The 20,813-nt window shown below is 36.5% G+C and overlaps 1 protein-coding gene across 1 annotated transcript in view; it reads left to right on the plus strand.

The window, feature by feature from the left end:
* Plekhm1 (Pleckstrin homology and RUN domain containing M1) overlaps nucleotides 1–10,490 on the plus strand; it is a 52,955-nt gene extending 42,465 nt beyond the window's left edge. Inside the window, exon 2 of the mRNA XM_090389337.1 lies at nucleotides 9,621–10,490. Coding sequence (XP_090245463.1) covers nucleotides 9,621–10,487 — 867 coding nt within the window. The 3' untranslated portion in view covers nucleotides 10,488–10,490. The remainder of the gene's footprint in view (nucleotides 1–9,620) is intronic.
* The last annotated feature ends 10,323 nt before the right edge of the window (nucleotides 10,491–20,813 follow it).

Below are 20,813 nucleotides of genomic sequence, written 5' to 3' on the forward strand. Positions count from 1 at the left end.
CGTTCGAAATACCTGTCCAGTTGAGCTTTAAATTTGTTTAGGCTATGAACTTCAACAACAAGTGATGGAAGTCGGTTCCACCAACCAACTACCCGCTGGCCAAAGGCAAATTTCCGCACATTTATCCGATATCCGTCCTTCCTCAATTTGAATTTATGCCCTCTGAGGTGATTATTCTGAGAAAGATGAAGAATCCCATTGGCATTGAGCATGCTCAAACCATTCAAAGCCTTATACACCTCTATCAGATCACCTCGCCGGTGCCTAGTCTCCAGACTCTGTAATTTGCAAAACTTAAGCCTTTCTTCGTAAGAGCAACCCTTTGTTCCATTTACTAATCTTGTTGCCCTTCTCTGTACCCGTTCCAGCAGCTCTACATCCTTCTTGAAATGAGGCCTCCAGACCTGTATACAGTACTCAAGATGTGGCCTAACCATTGCCTTATACAAGGGAATAATCACCTCCTTATCCCTGCTAGAAAAATTCCTGTATATCATTGACAAGACACCATGAGCTACTCTTGCAGCTCGTCTGCACTGCTCAGAGAACTTCATATCTGCCTGCACAATTACCCCCAGGTCCTTTTCATTCTCCACCACTGTCAGTGTAGTACCGCAGAGTTGATACATTGCTCTGGAGTTACTGTTACCCATATGTAGTACTTTACATTTGTCAATGTTAAACTTCATTTGCCACCTCTCAGCCCATCTGTTCAACCTTTCCAGATCCTGTTGCAGCAGCATAGCGTCAGTAGTGTCCTTAACGACCCTGCCAACCTTTGTATCATCTGCAAACTTAGACATTAAACTTGATATCGCATCATCAATATCATTCATAAACACCGAAAACAACAACGGACCCAACACTGAACCCTGAGGAACTCCACTAATAACATTAGTCCACATTGAGCAGTGTCCATTGATTACCACTCTCTGTCTTCTGCCACTCAACCATCCCCTTATCCATAGCAGCAATTTGCCTCCAATGCCACACTGCTCCAATTTGTGCAGCAGTCTTCCATGTGCAACAGTATCAAAAGCCTTTCTAAGATCCAAATATATAATATCAAAGTTATTCCCTGCATCCAGTTCTTTTGTGACTACATCATAGTATCCAATCAAATTGGTCAGGCAAGACCTGCCCTTAACAAAACCATGCTGCGTCTGAGCTATAACTGAATTCTTGTCTAGATGATCCTGCAGTGCTTCTTTAACCAGTGCCTCCATTAATTTACCTGGAACAGAAGTTAAACTAACAGGTCTATAATTACTTGTGTCAGCCTTTGATCCTCCTTTGTGAATTGGGGTTACATTTGCACATCTCCAGTCTATGGGTACCTCCCCTGAGTCCAAAGAAGCTCTCATAATTATGGCTAGGGGTTTGCATGCTTCCTTTGCTGCCTCCTTTAATATAACTGGATAGATCCCATCCACCCCAGGTGCCTTTTTTATGTTTATCCTCAACAATCTCTCCTCCACTTTCCTCTCAGTTATTACAAAATCATCCAGCTCACTGCCAATGTTTACTTTACCTACATCATTCTCCTTCCTGAATAACTCCTCATGCGTGAATGTAGATGCAAAATACTCGTTTAGATTGTTAGCCACCTGAGCAGGATCCTCAACTGTTGAACCATCAATATCCAGTGGACCAATTTAAGTGTATCCCATCCCTGTAGAAGCAGTCGCTCCTGTTAACAAGCACAGACCAGGCTGAGAAAAATTCTACCCCTTGCACAATCTCTCCAGGGCTGATTTGATTGACAAGGCTCTCATCATATACTCCCTCCCATTATGTCTGGGCAGCATTGCAGATACTTTCAAATTCAACCCTAACTCACGGCTTTTCACTTGGTCAGAGTGAAATTATCATCAAAAATCAAATCAAATTTTTAAAATATCACAAATTAAAAAATAAATAAATAAAAATTATAAAAAAAACAACAAAAAACTCATTTTAACATTTTCTTTTTGATGTAATAGTTCTACATCTATTTATGTCATTTGATTCATTATCAACATCTGAATCTCAATCCACACTTAGTGGCAGACAAAAAAACTGCATTACCTTAAAAAAAGTAACATTTGTAGTGATGTTGCTGTTATTTGGTTTTTAGGAGCATTAGCAACTAAGGCTATATTGCTCCGTGGATTTGCGGTGGTCATTCTCTGACCTTTCCACATCCTCCGTATTTGGTGGTCACAGGCTCGAACCCCTGTCTAATCAAGGAGCGTGTGTTACGCACTGCTGCTCCTGCCCACGGAGGCGCCTTTGTAGTGATGTTGTTATTGGGATTAAAGACACAAGGGCCACTGAGGCCAAATCGTGTCTGTTCACAGTTTATTTACAGGCAGTATATCTTTAGAGATGTTAAATTATATTCTCCTGTACCGGCCAATATGTTTTAAATACATGAATAGTTCTTGTATATCGGCTTCATTTCCTAATATATGAGATAAATTAGATGAAATGTTCAACCTTAAGAGTGACCGGAAAGTGTTTGATTGAATGGTTGAATACAAGGGACACTCAACCAGACAATGACAAACTATAAGTTGCGTCTGACAGGATGAGCACTGAGGTGGGTTTTCTCCCAGTAGGAAGAAGAGATGGGTATGGTGAGTGTGTCCAATTCTGAGCATTGCTAATACCACTTCCTCTCGTCTGTTTCGTCGGAAGCTAGACATTTGTAGTGAAACGTATAAGATATTGTTTGATTACAGTCATTTTGTTAGTCACAAAGCAAAGGTATTGCGCAGTTAATGCTTCTGTTGCATCAAAGTAATTGCAAGGTATTGCATCAGCCATTTCTATAAATATGACATTGGAAGGGTATGCACGCTCATTAGTATCCTGTTTTGCAGAGGTGTAAGCATGGCTGCATATGTTCAGTTGACACCAAGAAAAAAAAGTGTAGCTGTTGCTCTGTGAAACTGGTGATGTGAAGAGATGATCTGGATCAGGCCGTAAGAGAGTGACTACGCATGCCTTCCCAAAATTGATATTTTAAACGGCTATGCCTTCGTAATCGCCGTGCTAGTGCTCCTGATCATAAAACTGGACTTTGAGATGGCCTCTGCTGTTGAAACAAGTGCACAAACTATCCAAAGATGGCTTTCGGAATGTGGTCTGCATGCCTGTCGGCCCAAGAAGAAGCCTTTGTTGACCCAACAAATGAGGAAGAAGCGACTTGCTTTGGCTAAAACGCATGTTTCATGGACAAAAGAGAAATGGGACACCATCTTTTCTGACGAATTGAAATTCAACCTGTATGTAAACATATAGACATGTATGGTATCTTATGTAGGACGGCACCTGAACGAAAGTTCAACTCTGCTTTTGTACACTGTGATGATTATAGAGCACTGTAAAAGGCCAGAAATGGGTTTAATGGTGTGTGTGTGTGTGTGTTTTAGTTGTTTCTGGCCATTTTGTCACCAGGAAGGCAATCACCTGGAAAGACAGCCGAGTGTCTGTCTACATAATGGGGAGGTAGGCCACAACTACGCATATACCGCGGCCACCCTTTGAACTCTCTGGTTTACCAGCTCTTACTGCCCTAATATCAGAAAAAAAAAAGAAGAATATATACATATAGTAAGACCCCAGTATCCGCGGGGGATACGTTCCAAGACCTACAGTGAATGGCTGAAACTGCGATATAAGCGAACACCTGCTGATCCCATATATAATGTGATTTTCTTGTACATACGTATGTATAGTAAAGCTTAATCGATAAATTAAGCATACAGTAAGACATTACCAACATTAAATACAGTAATAATAAAGTACAGCAGACTTGATTTATTTACCAAGATTGGATTAACCGTGACGCTTCAAGATCAAATGTTTAGTTTGATTTAGTGCGTTGCGTCGATTGTTGTGTTCTATCACACCGCAAAAGGACAAATTTTGTTTCATTATTTATGTCAGGAATATCGGAATTTTTTTTTTTTTATAGTAACTATTTTTTTTTTTTTTTTGTTTGTTTAGAAATCGCGAAAATGATGGGCAAATGCAAGAGTTGTGCTTTCAAATTAAACCAAAACTTCAAATTATTTATAAGTTTGAAAATGGTGCATCTGTTAAATCCTTTAAAGAACCATTATAATGTTGGTGATCAAACCATATGCGACATTGTAAAAAATAAAGGGAAGCTATTCGATTTAAAATCGACATTGTAAAAAATAAAGGAAAGTCTTGTATTGGACACGCGAGTAATAAGTGTTAAGTTATTTTCGTTTTTTAACCGTGGATATGGGGGCACAACTGTGTGTGTGTGTGTGTGTGTGTGTGTGTGTGTGTGTGTGTGTATATATATATATATATATATATATAATGGAATAGTAAATAAAAAAAAAAAAAGTGACTACACCTTCTCAAGATCAATATTTGAAACGGCTATGCTTTCGTAATTGCCATGCTAGTGCTTCTGATCTAAAACTGGATTTGAGATGGCCTCTAGTGTTTAAACAAGTGCATGAACTATCCAAAGGCAACTTTCAGAATGTGATCTGCGTGCCTATCGGCCCAAAAAGAAGTCTTTGTTGACCCAACAAATGAGGAAGAAGTGACTTGCTTGGGCTAAAATGCATATTTCACGGACAAAAGAGCAATGGGATACCACTATCTTTTCTGACAAATCGAAATTCAACCTGCATGGCTCGGATGGGAAGCGATATGTCAGAAGATGAAAATCGGAGGCGTACCACCCTGACTGCATAACACCGACTGTAAAGTCCCCACCGGTCAGATGGGGATGCATAACAAGCAAAGGGGTGGGGCAAATTAAGTTTATTAATGGAATAGTGAATGCAGAAACCTACATTGCTATCTTGGAGGAGTGCCTGAAACCCGTTACGAGGGATCACCACACAGACGTTCAAAACTGCATTTTTCAAAATGACTCAGCACCTTGCCACACAGCAAAATTGGTAAGTTTATGCTATTTAGATTTAATGATGAGTTTGTCTCCTTGTCTCACAAGGCTTAACTTATTCCCACTGGGGCATTTATTTAACACGAAGCCTAAGAGACAGACAAACTCAACTTATTTCCCAAATGATGACTGTGTTTTTTGCTTAATTCGGTTCATTTAGGTGACAAATAACTGTATGTGCAAGAAAAACGGGTTGTCATTTGTTTTTCTAGAAAATTTGATAGCGATCCACCGGTGGTTCACCCTGCCCTGTGGTGCTAATTATTGTCAATGAACAGGGATAAGCACCAGTGAGTCGCCAATGCGTACACTCAAATTACTTCCTGGTACCGCCATGAGCATTGTTTACCAATTTGTTCGTACTCTGTGAGACTGACAATAGTTATTGCTTCCATATTGAATTAATTTCAAATACGTGCATGTGTGGAGAACATTTCATTTATCACTATAATCTAGAGATTGAGGTAAACTCTTTAGATATTTCGAATTTTCATTTATCGTATATTTATAGATACCTATTTTTAAAGGTTTTGAAATGAATCCCTCCTCTTTTTATGGAAAACGAGCTAAAGGCGAATATAAGTGATAGTAATGATTCAGATGTACCTCTTTTGAAAGAAAAAGGTGCCCAAAAACATGATGAAAATTGTCCAGGGACATTGAGAACAGAGTTGGACTTGTGGACAAAAGAGAAGCCACATTTCTTTAGTGATGAATTCGACGACAGGTCAGAATTAGATGATTTAGACATACATTCCAATTATGGTGATGATAAGATCCAAACCTCTGATGAAAGTGATGAATATCATGAAATTAGTGATGAAAATAATGATCCAAATTCTCAAGTAATCTCTAATGCATCTAAATCTGAAAATGTTATTTGGCAAGAGGTAGGAAAAACTAAAATTTCAATTAATGAATATAATAGCTGAAATCCATGTTGATTTGATCCAACCTTACCACATACAAACTGTTTCTAACTGATGATATCCTTCAGATGATGGTGACTGAAACCAACAGATATGCACAGTACTGTTTGTCATCATCTGCTAATAATATATGAACACCCAAAAAAGAAGTCAGCTGATTGGAGACCAACCACTGAACCAGAAATGGAAAAATTTCTTGGAATATTATTGATAATGCAAATTATTGATGTCTCAGATATAAGATTATACTGGTGGTCAAAAAAAAATTCATACTCGAATAATCTCATTAGGAAATCTATGAGTAGAGATCGTTTCCTAGATTGCTGAAATATTGGCATTTCTTTACAATGAAACTGCCAATGGACAAGACTGTCTCAACAAAATCAGTATTTATTAGATAAAGCCAGTAGGAATTTTCAAAGTGTGTTAAAGCCAGGAAAAAACTTGGTCATTGATGAAAGTTTGATCCCTTGGCATGGAAGGCTACTCTTTTGCCAGTATATCCCTAACAGATCTCATAAATATGGGAACTAATTTTATAAATTATGTTTGCTCGAGGGATATACTCATGAAATCTCTATTTATACCAGAAAGGGTGATTCAGTGGAAGGTAAAGGACATTCCCATGCCATCTCAATGAAACTGATGGCTAATCTGCTCAATGAGGGATGTGTTCTTTATTCGGATAATTTTTACACCAGTTTCCCTCTAGCGCAAGAGTTATTAGAAAATAAAACCTTTATCTGTGGGACTCTAAGAAGGAATACCAAGGAATATTACAGGGAAAAAAATTAAACAGGGATACAAACGCTCTTGAGTATAACAAAGGAGTGAAAATCATGAAATGGATCGATAAAAGACCAGTAATGATGCTAACAACATGCAAAACTCATCAGTGTAAAATTTTTGAGACAGGAAAGAACGATAGAAAGGGAGAAAAAATCAAGAAACCCGATGTTATCAGCTACAATCAATCAAAGAAAGGAGTGGATATATCTGACCAAATGGCATCATATTATAGTAGCCTGCGTAAAACTGTAAAATGGTATAAAAAAGCTGCAGTGGAGATCATCTTTGGTATCATGCTAGTCAATGCATGGGTGATACCGAGTAAATTTGGGACTAATAATAGTCTATCCATCCTTTAATTCCAAGAAAGTATAATATACAGTTTATTAAATAGTGAGACTACTACAAAAGTAACAAAGGCACCTGGCAGAATTTCTACTTTTTGTAAAATGGAAGGTCAAGCAAGGAAAATTAGGAAACGTTGCAGGGAGTGTTACAAGAAAATCTCTGAAAAATAAGGAAAGAAAGAAGCAGACCAGAAGGCAAAAAAATTTAAAACATTTTGTCCAGATTGTGAAAATCAACCCGCTTTGTGTCTAGAATGCTTTAACACAATTCACTGTAAACAAAAAATAATTATATTTGAAATAAAAACTGTCAACTGTTGGTTCCTTTTTCTATTCCAACTACTATGATTTTATATACCCCACAAAAACCTCAGTAAATAAAAAATATTGATCCTAGGCTGACACTATTGGTAGATAAATATATATGGAGGACGGGTGAATCCGATAAAATGCTTAAATACCGGGTGCTTAATACCAAAACTGAATACAAGACTCGTAACACAACGAGACACCCGTGGGTCGCAACGGCTGATGATGATTAGCTGCAGTGACCCACCGGTGGATCGTTTTGCCCAGTGGACATTAGAGCAGCTATCCACCGGTGGGTCGCCCCAGTGTTAACATGTTAAAACATCACACCGATGTTTTCCCTCGTTTTTCTCCCTTAAGGTGCAGTCATACTTCAGAAAAACTGCCATTACAGTGTTGGACTGGCCCAGCAACAGTCCAGCAACATGATGCCGTCTAAAATTGCTCAGAAGAAGCCAGCAAGTAAGATTCAGCTGCAGGAGAGCATTGTAAGGGTGTGGTACCACGAAATTGGGCAACCGCATATCCAGAAGTTGATTAACTCTACGCCACATCGTTGCAAGGCTGTAATTGCAGCTCGAGGAGAAACAACAAAATATTGAGGACTTATTTTGCTGATTTACAGTACATAATATTATTATGTTAACTTGTCATTTCAGTTTGTACACGAGTAAATGCAATAAAATGTATGTTTGGTTGTCATGATTTCTCGTATTTTCATTAATTATGCATTTTACCCTTTGGGAAGATATTTATGGCAATTAGGTATATTAGGTGGAGTCTTTATTGGATTTAATTCACAGAGTTATATATTCCATCTGACAAATCCATTTCGAATATTTCTGCAACCCACAATGCAGCGCAAAACACATTCAAAATTCATGAGTGATGCAATTTTTTTTGTCCGCCACTGTAGCTAATAATTGACTGAGAGGTATAATCACCTCCAATTTTAAAAGTTATTTTTCTGCTGCCATCTATTATAAATTGTTTATACAATTGCTTGGGAAAATAGATAAGAGATGGCAGCTCTTATTTGAGGATTTAAAGACAAATTTTTCATAATAAGCAATTACAGACCTGTAAGCTTCTTTTAATGCAGTTATGGCAGCAAGACATTTTCTGTGAAGTCAAGACATGACACACACACATCAATCTGCCATATTCTGAATGTCTTGTTTCAAATCTTTGACAGTGGTTAAAAATTTGTGTCAGATAACTTGATGAGTTGTAATGAGACTAGTGGCAGAGAAGAAAACATGTGGAATGAATATAAATTATCAGGAGATACAAATTAGTCTGCAATCGAGTCACAAAAGGGGGTTTGGCAAGTTAAGGCATATTACAAGGAGTTTCTGTCAAAGAAAAGTAGCAGAGGCTACTTATTTAAACACTAGAAAGGGATGAATTGCATTGGTCAGCCTAGATATGAATAACTTCATTGTTATTGATCCTGCTTGGGTTGCTGACAAACTGAAGAGATATTTTGCATCCATGTTCACACATGAGAATTTTTTTATTTTAGTGAAGATATTTTAGAAGTATATCAAATCCAAGCAAATTCAATGTATAACTTCATCCTACTGGGTTTTTTTTTATTATTGCTAACCTTTAGTGGATACATAATGTGCTACTTTTTTGATTCTATAGACACATACCAACATCACAAATTTCATGCGTGTCATGCTTGGAAAATTGGTGGAAATCATTTTATGGAAGATGTTTCAGTATTGCTCTGTAAACTGTGCTGATATCAAATGGATTCCTTTATAAATTTTTCTGTTTCATGTTAGACTGTCTGGTTGAACAAACAGTGAACCAAGCAATCTTACATCAAGTATTAGAATGTTTATGGTAGTATATTCATCATGCATTCTCTCAGTAAGCCAAGATCTGTTGTACTCAACTGAACTTGCCCTTTGTACTTTTTTTTCTTCACCTTTTAAAATTAAAACTTAATTCTCTATTTTGAATCATTTGACAATGTTCACAAGAACAGTGTGGCAGCACTACTGAAAGGACTTACAGAAAACGGAAAGTCAGAAGGAGAGTTCTTTGTTGAAAGTTTTCACATCCACTAAAAGTTAATGATAAAATCATATATGTAATTTCATTATATCTATATGTTATCTTTGTTTTATATAAAAAAGTGAACTAATTTATACTGATATTTGAAATTCCAATATTGAATTTTACTCATATGTATATATATGTGTACAATATTTATTTTTACTTTTATTTGTGACTGTTAAATCAAATGTAGTAATATTCCCTCCCTCCCTTCCCATTTTTTTATTTTATTTTTAGTCACCTAAAGGAAGTTTTGAGTCTACCACACCAGAAGTTTTAGACTATGAAGTGGTTCCAAAGACATGTGCCTTCACCTCAGAAAATGCAGATGAATGTACTCGTCAATCATTATCTATATTGGGTAAAATTTGCCCAGAGAAAGGACTGGACACGCAAAAATATCAGTGCAATAGTTGTGGAGCTCATATTGGTATGATCTATGGCAAAGCACATATATGTAGCTATGATGGCTACAGCTATTGCCATGAGTGTCATAGTGAAGAAGAACATTTTATTCCAGCAAGAATCATACATAATTGGGACTTTAGGAAATATCCTGTTTCAAAGCGTACAAAAGTATTTTTGCAGAAAGTGGAAGATGAACCTCTTATTGACATGAAGGTTATGAATCCTCAAATTTATTTTGTTATTGATGAGATGGCACAGTTACAGACACTCAGAACACAGCTTAGCTTGTTGCGTTCATATATCTTTACCTGTAGAGAATCTGTTGCTGAAGAATTAAGAAAAAAACTTTGGCCTCGAGAATATCTGTATGAACACATTCATTTATATTCTCTTTCAGACCTGTTACAGGTTCCTACAGGTGCTTTAGCTCAAACACTTGTAAGGGTTATCAGTTTTGCCAAAAAGCATGTTCTCAGTTGTCAGCTGTGTGTTTTGAAAGGTTTCATATGTGAAATTTGCAGTAATCCACAGGTAATATATCCATTTGAGATGGATAGCACATATAGATGTGAACAGTGTTTAGCAGTATATCATGATACTTGTATGAATGCTAGTAAGCCCTGTCCCAAATGCGAACGTCGTCGTAAGAGAGATGCAACAGCTGACCTTCTGTGGTCATTTGAAGAAACTGATTAGTTGTCTTTAATAGAATTTTTTTTTATTTGTGAATTGAAATTAATTAGTTCCTACTTATTATATTAATTTTAGATGCAATTTAAAATTCATGTAAAATAAGATACTGTATACAGATATCTTATTTTACATGAATTTTACATGAAATAAGATATACAGATATCTCATTTTAAGCTAAGTTTCTATTCTTTTATGTGGAAAATAATTTCGATTTTCCCTGATAAGTCCCGAAAAAAGAAAAAAATAATAAATTTCTTAATATTTTAGCTAATTTGGAAATGTGTGTTCCCAACATGTCTTTCTATATTCATTTATACTGTAATTACAGTGCTTCTGATTGTACAGCAATACCCCGCATAGCACTGATAATTGGTAGCGAAACTATTCCGTTTTATGTGAAACTGTGCTGATTGAGGTACAATTATAATGGGTTTTAATTGAATGCATACCAGAGAAACAGTTATAAACAAATAACATCATGAGAGATGAGGAAAAAGCTTTAAAAAAGCAGTTATTTATTTAGGAATAAATAAATCAATAATGAAGTCTGGTGAAGCCATCTCTTCTTTTTCTCGGTATACAAGTCTTTGTAGCATCGAATCCCATTTTGTAAAATTTGCTGTATCTTGATGCTACATTCAACATCCAGATCTCCTTTCATAATCGTCTCGCAGGCCATGTCAACCCCCCCCCCCAAAAAACTTTCTCCAGCTGTTCTGTTTAAAATTGTTTTGGTGGCACTTCAGTGTTATCCACTTCAGAATTGTTTTCCTCTTCTGCATATGCAGTTTGCTCGTCAATTTCAAGGAGAGTTGCATCATCTAAGTCGCATGTGAGTCATTGCAGTCACATACATTGGCAGTGTTCAAAGTTTTGAATCCCAAGTCTTCTCTGACCTTCACAATGTCTTTAGCAATTATCTGAACTTGCAATTCAAAACCAGAAATCGAAATTATTTACCAAATGGGGCAAAACATGCTGCCAAACAGAACCATGTTGTTGGCACTGATTTCTATCCAAGGTGTAGATATATTTTCGATCATATTTAAAGGGGTAAAAAATAAATTTTGAAATGAAAAGTTTGAAAACTATCATGTCATCACATCAGGATGAAGTTAAGAATACTGAACACTGTTGCAAGTTGCAGATGACTGCTTTTTTTTTTTTTTTTTTTTGGTAGTTGTTGGCACATAGGCTTCTGTGGCCATAATGCACCTCCCAAGGTTTTTGCAGTACTTTGATCCAAGCCCGAGGCGGGAATCAAACCCGCGACCTTTGGGTTGCCAGGCAGGCACTTTACCCACCCGGCTAGCCCGGACGGCTTCAGCTGACTGCCTGAAGGCAACTGTTGTCACACGTGCATGGTAGACAATAGAGTTGGCACTGCAGTATATATGTACTGTACCTAGGCTACAAAAACGTGGCATATATGTGTAGTACCTGTCTAGGCTATTGAATGAGTTTTAATATGTACAGTAAATTTTCGACTTAAACTTAATTGAAAATCGTGCTATAGTGAAACCCTTGCTGTTTGAAGCCGTGCTAAGCGAGGTATTGCTGTACTTGATTGTGCATTGATTTCAGGATTTTTTTTTCTTTTAGTTTATAGTAACTTTTAATAAGAAACAAATCATTTGTTTAATCTGTTTTCGAAATGAGCTCTCCCCTAAAAATTAATATCATTGAATCTCTTATTATTTACTCTCTTCAGCAATATTTTATCTTGTAAATATTATGTGGATAAGGACAAATATCAAATCAGGTTATTTTCCTAGGAGGAAGCTCCTAAAATGGAAAATTGCCAACTTTCAGTGGGATTTAACAGAATTAGGAAAAAAGTTGACAGTGGATTTACAAAAAGGCATTTGCATGCCTAAGTCTGAATAGCAGAATATCAAAGATTAATCTTACTAGGCAGATTAATGAGAAAGAGAGCTAAGACAATTATAGCCACTGTGAATAGTATTGGAAGATAATTTATAAATTTATTCAGAATAATTTACATTCACAATATGTAAATGAAGGCAAAAATTATAAAGCTTATGAAATGGTTTATTTGTTATATTTATTTTCCAAATATGGCACTATAGTGTGATATATAAAATTTTTAATAATTGCTCCATGATTGTTGTACATGTAGTTGGGTGCAGTCAGACTTGCTTATGGCAGACTACTTTTCATTCCAAATAATTGTTTTAAGATAATATTGCACTTGTTTTCTTGTTAAATTAAATTTAAAAACAAAAAAAAATTTAATACCAAAAAACAAAAGTGCTTTGAAGTTTTAGCCAGAGGGACAAAGACTGAATGAATAACTACTGTATATTTCTGCTTTGGATTTGCTGATGGATCATCCCAAGCAGAGATCAATAAGAGAATTGCAGACAGCAGAAAGGCTATCGGCATGTTAAACTCTGTTCTGTGGAGCAAAAATATCCTAAATAAAACAAAAACTTATATTTCAAACGATTGTACGTCTTCTATTGTATGGAGCGGAAACCTGGACATTGAATAGGCGAGCGGAAAACAAATTGCTCTCCACAGAAATGGATTTTTGGAGACACTCAGCAGGAACTTCTGGAAGAGACAGAAAACGGAATGAAGACACAAGGTAAAAAATGGAAGTGAAAAAGACTATTATTGACACCATCAAAGAAAAGCATCTAACATAGTATGGACATGTAAAACGGATGCAAGAAAACAGATATCCAAAGGCTATCCTGGAATGGATGCCTCCTGGAAGAAGGAGAAGAGAAAGACCAAGGAGGACATGGATGGATGGAGTATGGAAGTGCATGGCAGCCCGAGGCTTAACCGACCAAGACACCCAGAACTGCACTTTATGGCGGGAAAAAATTCCTAACAAGAAATAACTTTGTAGGCCGAGGAAACCCATTGTAATTGGAAACACTCCTCTTGAAGAAGATATTTCTGCTTTTCAGAATGACATATCCTTATCTTGGAATGCCTAAAACTTAATACAGTACCACGTTGATAATCCAAACTAATTGGGACCTGGGGTAGTTTGGACTTGCAATTCGTTCAGATTTTCGAACTTATCAAAAATACTGTTCTGGAGACTTAAAAAAAAAAAAAAAAAAAAAGTTTAAGTTTAGAAATAAAATCACTGAGTTGTACTTACGTATTTTTATTCTTAGTAACAAAACAAATGGAACTTTCAGCCACAATAACACATATGTATAGGCTTTAACAAAAATAATTACTTTTTTTTTTTTTTCTGCACTATTTTTAGACTTCGTTTCTTTTTTCTAACTGTTTTCAGCAAGAGTAGTTGAGTTGGATAGCATTCAATTCATTGCTCGTACCAAGCCATCGCAGTCTCTAATGTGGCGAATGCCTCAGCATGCTTAGGCCCAGTGTTGATATAATTTTCTTCATCCGTATCAGTTTCTTCTACATTTTTATTTTCATTTAAAACAGGAAACCCTGTAGGATCAATATCATTCTCCATCCATGCCCTTACATCACCTTCATTGCAATCTTCAAACCCAGGGATTGACTGAAACAAGTTGATAATTTCATTCAGTATTTGTCCCTCGTCTCCTTCTATTTGATTCTGCTCATCTCTTATGGTTTCTTCTGCAATATGCCAGTTTTTAACAACCATTTTTTAAATTTTGTGCAGTGAGTGATTCCCACACGTCAGCTAACATGTAGCAGCTGTCCTTGAGACGAAGCTTTTTCGAAAAAGCTACGATACTTTCTTTGTTGCTTTCTGCTAAAAGTGAACGATTGCAAGACTTGTTTTTTGTAGATTCTCTTCAACTTTTCGGTGACTCCCTTGTCCATCGGTTGGAGGAGTGAGGTAACGCTTGATGGAAGAAACATGACCTCGAATCTTTCGTCTATTTTGTTTCCACTGAAGGATGAGATGGTGTGTTGTCTAGGATAAGCAAGACCTTGCTCGCCTTCTCGTTCATGATACTTCTTGACATTCGGAATAAAATCGCTGGTAAACCATATCAGATTAAAAAGTGTTATGTTTAGTTAGTACTGAATGTCGTAGGGTTTTAGGAGCATCAGTGACTAAGGCCATGTTGCTCCCAAGTATATTGTCTGTAAATTGCATATTCTGAGGTAGATTTTCTTTTTGCTGGATGAAAAATCTAAGTTTCCGGGAGAAAAAACCATGCCACTTTAGCCTGAGACCAACTAACTCTGCCACATTCTGAAAGAGGCCCATAAAAATTCCTCACATCATCGGTGGTACTTGAACTCGAGTCTTTTCCACCCGGTGTGGGGAAGACTGCAATCCTACCAACTGTGCTACCCACGAGGTCTAGTTAGTACTATATGTATATTAATTCTTCTATGTACGTAAGTGTAAATTTATTTTTATTTTGCTAACCTGTGGATAATATTCTTCCGATTTTCACGTATTATTTAATTTTGTTAATTGGTAAGGTAATAAAAGTGTATGTTTGTGCTTTTATATCTTCATGTTTATAACCTGTGGATAATATTCTTTGATTGTCACTTATTAGAAGAGCCATTTAATAGAATCAAAATTCAATTCGCAAATGTGATCACAATAACCACCACTTACAGTAATTATTTCATGGCACTAGCATAAAAAAGAAATTTTAAATGCTGGCTCATTCAGATTTTCGACGCTGTTCTGTATCAGCATTTTAATTCAATTAGTATTTTTTGCTTCAGCTATAAACAATGCAGTGGTACTTAAAGAACCTCCTACTTGAAAAAGAGACAAATTCAATAACTGATGTATTAAATGAATACATTTTTGCTGCCTGTTTAAAACACTGAGAATGTGTTTATTCATTGCACAATAGTATTTCCATGGTTTCTTATTAATTTTAATGAATAATTTTGGCCATTATTATTTTAGAAGTAGTACAGCAGCTTTTCAGTACATATTACTCTTACAAGTTCTGTAAGCATTAATAAAAACGATAAACAGTTATTGCAGTCTGTCTACTTCCTTTTGGCATAAAATTAATGCTTTATGTATTAGCATGGCACACTACTGTTTGCCAGCCAGCACTTTCGAATTTCTACAAGGTAAACAAACAATTAATACCAGTGAGGATTTAGATTGTTTTATGATTAGGAAACTATGATTTCTTTTTAATAGAAAAGTATTAAAAAGGAAATAGGATGTAACATCAGAAACTATTTCTTCCTGCACAGCGTACAGTTAACAGTAGAAGATGCTGTCAGATGGAGACAGGCAGAATTACTGAAATTTGAGTTGACTTTAAAAGTATGCAACAGAGTATAGTTGCATAAAGGTATTTGTAAAATGAAATTTAATGTTTTGCTGTTGTGAGATATAAATTTCATATTTAAAAAAAATAATAATAAACAAATAAATTGTCATTTCAGTAGATGTATATGGAATACGGGTGTTGTCATGGCAGGTTTGACTGTACATCCATAACATTACCAGGTGGTGGTAGTAGTAGTAGTGGCATGTGATGCAAGAAAGCAAGTGTATGAGCTTATGCAACCAACTCAGTGTACTTACCAAAAATAGTAATAATCTCTGCCATGGAATTTACATCTCAGAAGAGATTAAATTCTATGTTTTCAAAAATAAAATAAATTAATGGCAGTTTCAGTAGATGCCTGTGAAATACTGGTAGTTACCATGGGCAGGTTTGACTGTACATCCATAACCTTAGCAGGTAGATAACTAACTCATTGTACTTACCATAAATAATAATAATCTCTACCATTATTCACACAAATGGATTTTATTATTTTTTTCCTTGTTTATATTTTGGAAATGTGAAGGAGATAACAGATGTGCTGATATGTGTAGTCATGGTGTACATTTTATTAGTATTCTGCAATGATAATATACTTTGGAATTTCACTGTGGTGATAATATAGAGTCCCCCTTCCCACCAAGATTTACTGTTCTAGGGCAATTGCCTTTTCATGAGCTTTTGTTATGAAATTACTGTCTCTTAAAACTGTTAAGTACATTTAAAATCAAATTTAATATTTGGTATATAACATGTAGGCAGTTTTATTTTTCTGAATTGCAAAATTTGATAAATATTGAATGGATACAAGAGATTGTAGTATGTGTAGGATCAGTGCTTTACCAAAAAAATTGCTGCACAGTTTGAGCTCTACTCTTGGCTGCTTCACCATAACATATTTATTCACACAGCATGGCAGAGCACAGCCTTTTCAGCAATTTTTGGCTAAACACTATGGCTAAACAACATAAAATCTTTCTCTTTTCAAGAAAGCATTGATCTGGAAACCATAGAGAAAAATGTGATGGTGCTGCTTTTTTTTTTAATAATTCTAAATTCTGCTTTTCAGAGGTGCATCAAATAAATATTGGCAGGAACATTGAAAGAAATATGTTTCTGCAGTAGAAACATATTCTGAAGGATTAAACTGCAGACTCTAACATAGCAGTGCTCAAACCTAAGTGGCCTGAGGATATCCTCCATTTTTTTTTATTTAAAAGTTTTCTGCAAAGCTTAACAGTTTGTTTATATTTGGAAAAAAAAAAAAAAAAAAAGGAAGTAAAAAAACTGCCAAGAAATCAAAGATTTTAAATATTTATTTCACATAAATTTGATGTAAACTGTTTTATGCTGTAAATTTATGTATAACATGACTCATAAACCCTTTGGAGTAACATAATGGACATCCCCTTGAGAAACAATGTTGTAAACAAAATATTTTGCTTCTTACATCACTCTTAAGATTTTATCCCATCTAAGAAATTCATATTGCTTGGTCCCAAAAAATAGAAATAAAGTAGAATGTCGATTATCTGAACTAATTGGGACCAAGGTTGGTTCTGTTAACCAAATAGTTCAAATAATCAAACATACATAAGAATACCCAGTTTATATGAAGCAAAGCGTAATTAGGTCTACAATTAAATTATTGTATGCAAGGTTATTACTACTGTATTTTGAAATATGAAGTATTATAAAAAAATAATTGATTTAGGAAATGGTTTGTTAATAATAACCAAAACGTTTTGAAGAAACAATGTATATTATTTTTATTTTGAACTTACCTAATTGTTTTACATGGTTTAAATTATAAATCACACTTATTTTACATAAACAGAAATAAACAAATACAAGTAATTGCACACAAATAAGAGTTATATTGAATCTTGGGAAAGTTTATTTTTTAAAATATGTAGTCTTGAATTTTTCTTTTGAACCATGAGATTCTTTTTTTCATAGCGAGGTCCCTCATCTTCTTTAATAGCAGTATCTCCGTAGAATTGCATTCAGACTGTTGCTCACACCATGCTATTACAGTTTCTAGCACAGTGAAGGCCTCCGTGTGAGGGGGCCCATTCCCCTCTTCTTCGTCATCAGAATCACCATGATTAAAGTCAGCATGTTCTTCATCCTGGACCAATGCAATAATTTCTTCTTCAGTTAAAATATGATAACCAGGATCATCATCATTGTTGTTTAACCATGCTCTCTGCATCACCTTGCCCACACTAGGAAAACCCGAGAATCCCATTAAATAAAGTTACAATCTCACCTATGTCTCCATTCAAATCTTGCACATGTGTGACCGTCTCTTTGGAAGCACCCCAAACTTTATGCCATGCCTTTTTCAGATTTCCCTCCAACAACATGTTCCAGGCATCTGCTAACATGTAGCAACAATCCGTAATATTGAGCATCTTTGGAAACTCAACCAGGCTCTCTTCATCTCCCTCTGGTCACAGCAAGTGACACATGACTTCTTTTTTGTACATCTTTTTAGTTTTTCTATAACACTTTGCTCCATTGGTGCAGGGCCTTAACATTTGGTGGTAAAAACCTGACAATGAAGTACTTGTCAATTGAATTCAGTTCTTCAAGAGTAGGGTGGGATGGTGTATTATTGATAAAAGGAAAACTTTACCAGCTTTACCCTCATTTTCTCGATGCCTCTTCACACTTGGAATAAAATCTTGGCTAAACCAATCCAAAAAAAAAACGTTGGAATTCATCCAAGCATTTTTCTGTACTTTTTATTGTACTGGTAGGCACATTACACCTGGCGCCTCCGTAGCCAGGTGGGAAGGAGCAGCAGCAACAGTGCGTAGCACACGCTTCTTGATAAGACTGGGGTTCGAGCCCGTCACCACCAAATACGAGGATGCGGAAAGGTCAGGGAATGACCACCGCATATCCCGGAGCAATATGGCCTTAGTTGCTAATGCTCCTAGAAAAACCAAACAACAAACAACAAACATTACACCTTTAAAGCATCTTGGACTCTTGGATTTCCCCATCACCAACAATGGTAAAACATGCTATTCCACTCGCACACACCATAACTGTAACAAACTGTTTGTCAGCTTTGAAACCAGGAGCAGCCATTTTACGTGGCGATGCAAGTGATTTACGAGGGAGTGACTTCCAATTAAGACCAGTTTCATCTGTATTGTAAAAAATGAGAAATGGGTTGAATCAGATTGGTCCACTTGATATCGATGGTCCTGCTCAGATAGCTGATAATATGAATGAGTATTTTGCATCTACATTCACACATGAGGAGTTATCATGGGAGGAAAATGCCAGAATTTTATCAAACTATAACAGGCTGCTTAATGATTTTGTAATAACTGAGAGCAAAGTGGAGGAGAAATCGTTCAAGTTAAACGTAAGAAAGGCACCTGGGGCAGTGGGATCTATCCATTTATATTAAAGGAGGTGGCAAAGGAAGTAAGCAAACCCTTAGCCATAATTATGAGAGCATCCTTGGACTCAGGGGAAGTCCCCACAGACTGGAGATGTGCAAATGTATCCCCAGTTCACAAAGGGGGATCTAAGGGTGACACGAGTAATTACAGACCAATTAGTTTAACTTCTGTTCCAGGGAAAATAATGGAGTCACTGGTTAAAGATGCATTGCAGGATCATCTAGACAAGACTGTAGTAATAATTCAGATAAAGCATGGGAAGGGAAAGGCTTGTCTGACAAATTTGATTGGACACTATGCTGTGGTTACAAAGGAACTGGATGCAAAAAATTTTTATATCATATACTTGGATTTCAGGAAAGCTTTTGACACTGTTACGCATGGAAGACTACTGTACAAATTGAAGCAGTATGGTATTAAGGGTAAGTTGCTACAATGGATAAAAGGGTGGTTGAGTTGGAGAAGACAGTGGTAATCAGTGGATGCTGCTCTTCGTGGACTAATGTTATTAGTGGAGTCCCCAGGGTTCGGTGTTAGGCCCACTGTTGTTTTGTATATTTATCAATGATATTGATGGTGTATCAGGCTTACTGTCTAAGTTTGCAGATGATACAAAGGTTTGCAGGGTTATTAATGACAGTAATATCAGTGTGCTACTGCAACAGGATCTAGAAAATTTGGGCAGATGGACTGAGAAGTGGCAACTGAAGTTTAACGTTGACAAATGCAAAGTACTGTACTGCATATGGGTAGAAGTAACCACAGAGAAATGTACCAACTGTATGGTACTACACTTAGGGTGATAGAAAATGAAAACAAATTTAAGGCTCAGCTGGACAGGTATTTCGAACGAACGGAGGGGTGAAATGGGAGTAGTGGTTTTTTTTTTTTTTTTTGGCTGATGCTGAATAAGCTTGCTTTCTTGCATCATATGCCTCTACTAATGCTAAAATACTAAAAAAAAGACCTGGGAGTGATTGTGCAGTCAGATATGAAGTTTTCTGAGCAATGCAGAACAGGTTGCCAGAGCAGATCATGGGGTATTGTCAATGATATACAGGAATTTTGTTAGTAGGGAAAAGGAGGTGATTATCCCTTTGTATAAGGCAATGCTCAGGCCACGCCTTTAGTACTTTTTTTTTTTGTTAGTTGTTGGCACATCGGCTTCTGTGGCTATATTGCACCTCCCAAGGTTTTTTTGTATTTTCTACTCTGATCCAAGACCAAGGCGGGATTAGAACCCGCGACCTTTGTGTTGCCAGGCAGGCACTTTACCCACCCGGCTAACACTGTCGCTGCCTTTAGTACTGCGTACAGGTCAGACGGCCTCATTTTAGGAAGGATGTAGAGTTGCTTGAGCATGTACAGAGAAGGGCAGCAAGATTGGTGAGGGGAACGAAGGGGTCCTCTTACAAGAAAGGCTCAAGTTTTGCAAATTGTAGTGGCTGAAGACTAGGCACCTGCGCAGTGATCTGATTGAGGTGTATAAGGCTTTGAATGGGTTGAGCATGGTGAATTCTGATGGGATTCTTCTGCATGCATAGATTACAAACCTGAGGGGACATAAATTCAAATTGAGGAAAGACAGTTGTAGAATAGCTGTGCAGAAATTTGCCTTTGGCCAGCGGGTGGTTAATTGCTGGAACAAACTT

The sequence above is a fragment of the Mastigoproctus giganteus genome, unplaced genomic scaffold (assembly GCF_048544385.1).
Source record: "Mastigoproctus giganteus isolate SK-2022 unplaced genomic scaffold, ASM4854438v1 scaffold_15, whole genome shotgun sequence".
Lineage (NCBI taxonomy): Eukaryota > Metazoa > Arthropoda > Arachnida > Uropygi > Thelyphonidae > Mastigoproctus > Mastigoproctus giganteus.